Here is an 8,472-nt window from a genome sequence, read left to right as displayed (position 1 = left end):
GAAGAGTTGAGGTATCTCCATTGGGATGGATACCCTTTGACATCTTTGCCTTGCAATTTTCGTCCACAGAACCTTGTTGAACTTAACCTATCATCTAGCAAGGTTGAGCAACTGTGGAGAGAAGGCCAGGTATTCTAAAATAACTCTGTGCATGCATAGTTCTTTCTTCGAAATTTAGAGTGATATGCACGTGTAATTTCTTTCTGTTGATTTCATTTTGCTTCAGGATCTCGTCAATTTAAAAGATGTCAACCTCAGCAATTGTGAGCACATAACTTCCCTGCCAGACCTTTCGAAGGCCAGAGACCTTGAGAGATTGAATCTTCAATTCTGTACAAGTTTGGTTAGGGTTCCTTCATCTATACAGCATCTGGACAAGCTTAATGATTTAGATTTGAGAGGCTGCACAAGCCTAATCAATTTGCCCAGTAGAATTAATTCAAGATGTCTGAAGAGTCTTAACCTTTCTGGTTGTTCAAATCTCAAGAAGAGCCCAGAGACTGCAAGGAAACTGACATATTTAAATTTAAATGAGACTGCTGTTGAAGAGCTTCCCCAATCAATTGGGGAACTCAGTGGACTTGTTGCTTTGAATTTGAAGAACTGCAAACTCCTGGTGAATCTTCCAGAAAACATATATTTGTTGAAATCTCTTCAAATTGCTGACATCTCTGGCTGCTTATCTATCAGCAGGCTTCCTGATTTTTCGAGGAATGTAAGATACTTGTACTTGAATGGAACTGCAATAGAAGAGCTGCCATCTTCAATTGGTGGTCTAAGGGAACTCATTTATTTAGATCTAGGTGGCTGCAACAGGCTAAAGAATCTGTCGAGTGCGGTTTCTGAGTTGGGATGCCTTAAAAAACTTGATCTTTCCGGTTGCTCAAGTATCACGGAGTTTCCAAACGTTTCAAATAATTTAAAGGAGCTGTATTTAAATGGGACAGCAATACGAGAGATTCCCTCCTCAATAGAATGTTTGTTTGATCTTGCTGAATTGCACCTAAGAAACTGCAAACAATTTGAGATTCTTCCTAGCAGCATCTGCAAGTTGAGAAAATTGGAGAGGCTTAATCTCTCAGGTTGCATCCAATTTCAAAATTTTCCAGAAGTTTTGGAGCCGATGGTATATTTGAGATATCTCTATTTAGAACAGACAAGCATAACAGAGTTGCCTTCACCGATTGGAAATATGATGGAACTTGCCTGCTTGGAAGTGGGAAACTGCAAATATCTACGAGACATCGAATGTCTTGTCAAATCGCAATTGCCCGAGAGAGGCGTGGATTTAGATTGTTTGCGTAAGCTAAATCTAGATGGTTGCAATCTATCGGAAGTGCCGGACAGTCTTGGTCGTTTTTCGTCACTGGAAGTGTTAGATCTAAGTGGAAACAATTTCAGGACAATACCTATAACCATCAATAAACTGTTTGAGTTGCAATATCTAGGATTAAGGAATTGCAGGAGGCTTGAATCATTACCGGAGCTTCCACCACAGCTATCAAAGTTGGATGCAGACAATTGCGAGAGATTGAATCATTACCAGGGCTTCCACCACAGGTCATCAACTGTAGTTGAGGGGAACATTTTTGAATTCATTTTCACTAATTGCTCGAGATCGCGTTTGTTCAATCAAATCTTGGCGTACTCATTACTGAAATTTCAACTTTATACCAAAAGGTTATACCATCAGGTTTGTTTCTCAAAGCTCTGATATACATCTTTTTTTCTCTATTTACCACCTTTCATTTTAAAAAGATGCTATTTGAGTTGTGTTTACAGCTGCCCGATTTTCCAGAAGCGGCATGTAGTTTCTGCCTCCCTGTAGATGCGACTCCGGAATGGCTTAGCCATCAAAGTTGGGGTTCTACAGTAACATTCCAGCTATCTTCACATTGGGCTAATAGCCAGTTCTTGGGTTTCTCTCTTTGCGCTGTCATTGCATTTGGTTCTGTCAGCCATAGTTTGCAAGTTAAATGCACATATCACTTTCGCAATAAGCATGGTGAAAGTCGTGACCTCGTTTGCTATCTCCATGGTTGGAATGATGAGAAGCGAATCAACTCAGCACACATATTGGTGGGGTTTGATCCCTGTGTGGTTGCCAAAGAAGATTATATGTTTAGTGAATATAGTGAGGTCTCTGTTGAGTTCCAACCGGAATTTACCAACGGAAATCTCTTACCATTAGATCTTTGTCAAGTACACGAGTGTGGGGTCCGTCTACTGTATGAAGATCGCTTTGATTTGATTAGGTCAGGCTATTTTTGTTTTTATCCTACGAATGGTGATGAATTGCAAACAATGTTCCAAGCCAAGAGAGCAAGGTTCCAAGGCATGAGATGGGAGGATTATTATGTCATGCGTAGGACCTATGAATTCTTGGCGGACCTTCAGGTTTGTTTCTTAAACCTCTGATATACTTTTTTCTTTCCTTCATTTTATTTTAAAATGATGCTATTTGAATTGTGTAACAGCTGCCTGATGTTGTAGCTAAGCCATCTAGTTTCTGCCTCCCGGGAGACACGACTCCGGAGTGGTTTAGCCATCAAAGTTGGGGATCTACAGTAACATTCCAGCTATCTACAAATTGGGCTAATAGGAAGTTCTTGGGTTTCTGTCTTTGCGCAATCATAGTCATTGGATTTGGTTCTGCCAATTATAGTTTTGGTCAGAGTTTGCATGTTAAATGCACATATCACTTCCGCAATAAGCATGGTGATACCCGTGACCTTGACTGCTATCTCCATGGTTGTTGCTGTCTCCATGGTTGGAATGATGAGAAACGCATCGACGACTCAGCATACATATTCATGGGATTTGATCCCTGTGTGGTTGCCAAAGAAAAGGATACGTTTTGTGAATATAGCGAGGTCTCAGTTGAATTCCACCGCGAGGTCTTAGATGAATTCCACCTGGAAAACAATTTATTTCCTTGTTGTCACGTGGTTGAGTGTGGGGTCCATCTACTGTATGACGGTGGGGCGTTTGGGCTCCGTCTACTGCATGCCAATGATGAAGATAAGATACAACGCTTTCATTTGATAATGTCAGACTCCTCTCGTTTTGATCTTCTATATGGAGATGACTTGAGAGTAAGGTTCCAAGCCAAGAGAGCAAGGTTTCAAGCTGATAGATGGGAGGATTATTCTGTTGAGTGTGGGGTCCGTCTACTGTATGAAGATGGGATACATCGCTTTGATTTGATAAGGTCAGGCTATTTTTGTTTTTATCCTACGAATGGTGATGAATTGCAAACAATGTTCCAAGCCAAGAGAGCAAGGTTCCAAGGCATGAGATGGGAGGATTATTATGTCATGCGTAGGACCTATGAATTCTTGGCGGACCTTCAGGTTTGTTTCTTAAACCTCTGATATACTTTTTTCTTTTCTTCATTTTATTTTAAAATGGTGCCTTTTGAAATGTGTAACAGCTGCTTGATGTTGGAGCCAGGCCAAGGCCATCTAGTTTCTGCCTCCCTGGAGACACGACTCCGGAGTGGTTCAGCCATCAAAGTTGGGGATCTACAGTAACATTCCAGCTATCATCAGATTCGGATAATAGGAAGTTCTTGGGTTTCTCTCTTTGCGCAGTCATAGTCAGCAGATTTGGTTCTGCCAATTATGATTTTGTTCAGAGGTCGCATGTTAAATGCACATATCACTTCCGCAATAAGGATGGTGATACCCGTGACCTCCATTGCTATCTCCATGGTTGGAATGATGAGATATGCTATCTTATCTCCATGGTTGTTGCTGTCTCCATGGTTGGAATGATGAGAAACGCATCGACGACTCAGCATACATATTCATGGGATTTGATCCCTGTGTGGTTGCCAAAGAAAAGGATACGTTTTGTGAATATAGCGAGGTCTCAGTTGAATTCCACCGCGAGGTCTTAGATGAATTCCACCTGGAAAACAATTTATTTCCTTGTTGTCACGTGGTTGAGTGTGGGGTCCATCTACTGTATGACGGTGGGGCGTTTGGGCTCCGTCTACTGCATGCCAATGATGAAGATAAGATACAACGCTTTCATTTGATAATGTCAGACTCCTCTCATTTTTATCCTCTAGATCAAGATGAATTGGAAGTAAGGTTCCAAGCCAAGAGAGCAAGGTTCCAAGCTGATAGATGGGAGGATTATTCTGTCATGCGTAGGACCTATAAATTCTTGGCGGACCTTCAGGTCTGTTTCTTCAACCTCTGATGTACCTTTTTCTTTCCTTCATCTTATTTTAAAATGATGCTATTTGGATTGTGTAACAGCTGCCTGATGTTGTAGCTAAGCCATCTAGTTTCTGCCTCCCGGGAGACACGACTCCGGAGTGGTTTAGCCATCAAAGTTGGGGATCTACAGTAACATTCCAGCTATCTACAAATTGGGCTAATAGGAAGTTCTTGGGTTTCTGTCTTTGCGCAATCATAGTCATTGGATTTGGTTCTGCCAATTATAGTTTTGGTCAGAGTTTGCAATCACTGGAAGTGTTAGATCTAAGCGGAAACGATTTTCGGATTGGATCTTTGCAATAGCAAGTCTTGGGTTTCTCTCTTTGCGCAGTCATTGCATTTGGTTCTGTCAGTTATGATTTGCACGTTAAATGCACATATCACTTCCGCAATAAGCATGGTGATAGCCGTGACTTAAATTGCTATCTCGATGGTTGGTTTGATGACCAGGGCAACAACCCAGCACACATATTCGTGGGATTGGATCCCCGTTTGGTTGCCAAAGAAAAGGATACGTTTATTAAATACAGCGAGGTCTCAGTTGAATTCCAACTGGAAGATAATAACGGCAATCTCTTACCATTAGATCTTTGTCGAGTGATTGAGTGTGGGGTCCGCCCACTGCATGCCAATGAGATATATCGCTTTGATTTCATCATGCAGAGATACTATCGTTTTTATCCTCAGGATCAAGATGGATTGGAAGCAATGTTCCAAGCCAAGAGAGCAAGGCTCCAAGTCAATAGATGGGGGGATTATTCTATCATGCGTAGGACCTATAAATTCTTGGCGGACCATCAGGTGTTTTTCTTAAACCTTTAATATACTTTTCTATTTCCTTCGTCTCATTTTAAAAAGATGCTAATTGAATTATGTTAACAGCTGCCCGATGTTCCAGCTTGGCCATTTAGTTTCTGCCTCCTGAGGCCATTTAGTTTCTGCCTCCCTAGGCCACCTAGTTTCTGCCTCCCTAGGCCACCTAGTTTCTACCTCCCTGCAGATGTAACTCCGGAGTGGTTTAGCCACAAAAGTTGGGGATCTACAGTAACATTCCAGCTATCTTCACAGTGGGCTAATAGCGAGTTCTTGGGTTTCTCTCTTTGTGCTGTCATTGCATCTTATTCTTTCAACTTTGAGTTGCGAGTTAAATGCACATATCACTTCCGCAATGAGCACGGTGATAGCCATGATCTCTATTGCTATCTCCATGGTTGGTATGATGACAAGGGCAACAATCCAGCACACATATTCGTGGGATTGGATCCCTGTTTTGTTGCCAAAGAAAAGGATACGTTTAGTAAATACAGCGAGGTCTCAGTTGACTTCCGGCCAGAAGATATGAAAGGCACTTCACTAGATTTTTGTCAGGTGATTGAGTGTGGGGTCCATCTACTGCATGCCAATGAGATGCATCACTTTGATTTCAGCACGCAATATCACTTTGATTTCAGCATGCAAGATCACTTTGATCCTCAGGATCGAGATGAACTGAAAGCAATGTTCCAAGCCAAGAGAGAAAGGTTACAAGGCATGAGACGTGATGATTATTTTGGCTATGTTCTTCCCCGGAGCATTAGATGAACAAAAGAGAAGGCATAATTAATGACACTTGGGTTTTACAGTAGAAAACTTTAATAAATTATTATTGTTGTTGCTGCGATTGTTAAAACTAGAACACCCCTTGTCTTCATGATTAAATGTTTTTATTTAAAGTTATTTTATTTATTTTACCGTGTATTTTAATTGTTTATTATCTTTTATATTTGATCAGATGATAAATTGACAAATTAACTTTTAGTTTAAATTATAATAAAGACAAAAAACCATTTTAAAATATGAAAATACCTCCTTGCATCAGGTTTAGATTTTATGCTTTCAATGATTTTTTAATTTTTTTATTGTGCAATTAATAAAAAAAAAACTTATTTATCCCTAATCAATTTAAAAAATAACAAAGGAGCCATGCAGAAAAACTTCAATGCTTTTGGAAGCCATTGCTAAATTTTTCTGGTAAAGGGTAAAAAACATCTTTACAGTATTTCAATGAATAATGCTCATGGGTCCATGGGTCTGGAGATAAGGTGATTTTTGCTAAATTTTTCTGGTAAAGGGTAAAAAACATCTTTATAGTATTTCAATGAATAATGCTCATGGGTCCATGGGTCTGGAGATAAGGTGTTTTTCTATAGGGTTTTAGATCTTTTAATCTTGTTTTTAGAGGAGATGTAAATTGTTGAGGGGATAAAACACACTCTTTTATTTTAAGAACAAAGCTTACAATTACATAAACAAAAGCTTACAACAACCCCTCTCTCTTTCTCTCTTTCTCTCTAGTGTTTCTCTCAATTTCCCAAAAATACCTCTGTTTTCTAACAAACGGGGCTCTGATACCAATTGTTGGTGGGAGAAACCACTTGTGGTGGCTTTGAAACACTCGGAGGGGATAAAACACACTCTTTTATTTCAAGAACAAAGCTTACAATAACATAAACAAAAGCTTACAACAACCCCTCTCTCTTTCTCTCTAGTGTTTCTCTCAATCTCTCCACACATAATTGCATAAGCTTAGCTATCTATTTATACACGAAATCAAAACAAGAAAATTCAACCTTCAAGTGTGAAGGCGGTTGTGGCCGACGATGTGAAAGCAGCTGGCGGCCGGTCGGTTGATACACCGGATTCTTTGCCAATGCAATCGCTGATCGATTATCGATATAAATCTCTGTAGGATTTTCTTGAGGAAATCCCAAAAACTTTAGCAAATTCCTTAACCATATTAAATGGCATACAGCTGAGTTGGCGGCAACATACTCAGCTTCACAGCTTGATAACGTGACAATTGATTGCTTTTTGGATGACCATGTGAAAGATGTATCTCCCACGAAAAATACAAACCCTGTTGTACTTTTTCTTTCATCCAGATCTCTACCCCAATCACTATCCGAGTAGCCAGTAAGATTGAAATTTGTACTTGAGGTATAAAACATACCTTCATTTATTGTGCCTTTGATGTAGCGAAGAATTCTCTTGGCTGCATTCAAATGAGACTGGTCTGGCTTCTCCATATATCTACTGATCAGTCCGACTTCGTAGAGTATATCTGGTCTGGTACATGTCAAGTACCTTAAGCTTCCTACCAAGCTTTTAAAGTAAGTTGGATCAACATTTCCAACTTTACTTTTCCTCAATTCCACTCCATTCTCGACTGGAGTTGATACCAGATTGCAGCTTTCCATCTTGAACCTTTCAAGAATATCTTTGGCATAACTGCTTTGGGATACAAAAATCCCTTCTTCTTTCTGCACCACTTCTAAGCCAAGAAAATGTGCCATCAGACCAATGTCTGTCATCTCAAACTCTTGTACCATGCTTTTCTTGAAGTCTTCGAACATGGTAGGATTGTTGCCGGTGAATATCAAGTCATCAACATATAGGCACACAAATAATATGCTGCCATCTGCTTCTTTCTTCACATAAATTGCATGTTCATATGGACATTTTTCAAATCCATTATCTTGAAAATACCTGTCAATTCTGGTATTCCAAGCACGCGGAGCTTGCTTCAAACCGTAGAGGGCTTTCTTCAACTTGTATACTTTGCCTTCATTTTCATCATCAATGTATCCAAGTGGTTGTTCAACATAGATCTCTTCTTCTAGGAAGCCATTCAGAAATGCTGACTTCACATCAAGTTGATAGATCTTCCATCTATGTTGTGCTGCTAGTGAGATCATCAATCTGATTGTCTCTAGCCGGGCTACTGGAGCAAACACTTCTCCATAGTCAATGCCTTCTCTCTGTTTGTAGCCTTTCGCCACTAATCTTGCTTTGTATCTTTGCACTTCTCCTTTTGCATTCTTCTTTGTCTTATAGACCCATTTGACACCTATTGCTTTCTTGTTTTCTGGTAGATAAGTCAGCTTCCAGGTATCATTCTTCTCAATGGCATGTATTTCTTCATCCATTGCTTTTATCCACTTCTCTTCTGTGATAGCTTCATTGAAGCTAATTGGGTCACTATCAGTAAAGAAACAAAATAGAGTTGTATCTTCCATTACTTGAGTGGCGTCATACAGCTCTTCTAGATTTCTCATCCTTCTTGGTCCTTCTGATGAGGATGCTGATGATGGTTCTGGTAATGATGATGTTGATGATGATTCTGGCGTGTTTCTCCTGTTGAATACAGGAAATCTGTGTATCGGACTTTATGGCTCATCTTCTAGTACTATTGGACCTTTTGGAA

General features: G+C 40.0%; 1 protein-coding gene and 1 long non-coding RNA gene across 2 annotated transcripts in view; one reads left to right on the top strand and one right to left on the bottom strand.

The window, feature by feature from the left end:
• The window catches only part of LOC105111276 (uncharacterized), a 39,061-nt gene extending 33,251 nt beyond the window's left edge, over positions 1 to 5,810 (top strand). The window contains exons 10-11 of the mRNA XM_011006587.1: positions 4,648 to 5,030; positions 5,112 to 5,810. Of these exons, the coding sequence (XP_011004889.1) occupies positions 4,648 to 5,030; positions 5,112 to 5,810 (1,082 nt within the window). The remainder of the gene's footprint in view (positions 1 to 4,647; positions 5,031 to 5,111) is intronic.
• Positions 1,264 to 2,581, bottom strand: LOC105111274 (uncharacterized). The gene is made up of 2 exons (XR_839590.1): positions 2,514 to 2,581; positions 1,264 to 1,818 (listed from the first exon to the last, which is right to left on the bottom strand). It is a non-coding gene; the product is annotated as an uncharacterized LOC105111274 (long non-coding RNA).
• Positions 5,811 to 8,472: the final 2,662 nt, after the last annotated feature.

Source organism: Populus euphratica, unplaced genomic scaffold, assembly GCF_000495115.2.
Source record: "Populus euphratica unplaced genomic scaffold, PopEup_1.0 scaffold289.1, whole genome shotgun sequence".
In the NCBI taxonomy this organism is placed as follows: Eukaryota; Viridiplantae; Streptophyta; class Magnoliopsida; order Malpighiales; family Salicaceae; genus Populus; species Populus euphratica.
The sequence above is the reverse complement of the archived record's forward strand: the minus strand, read 5'-3'. Positions and strand labels throughout refer to the sequence as shown.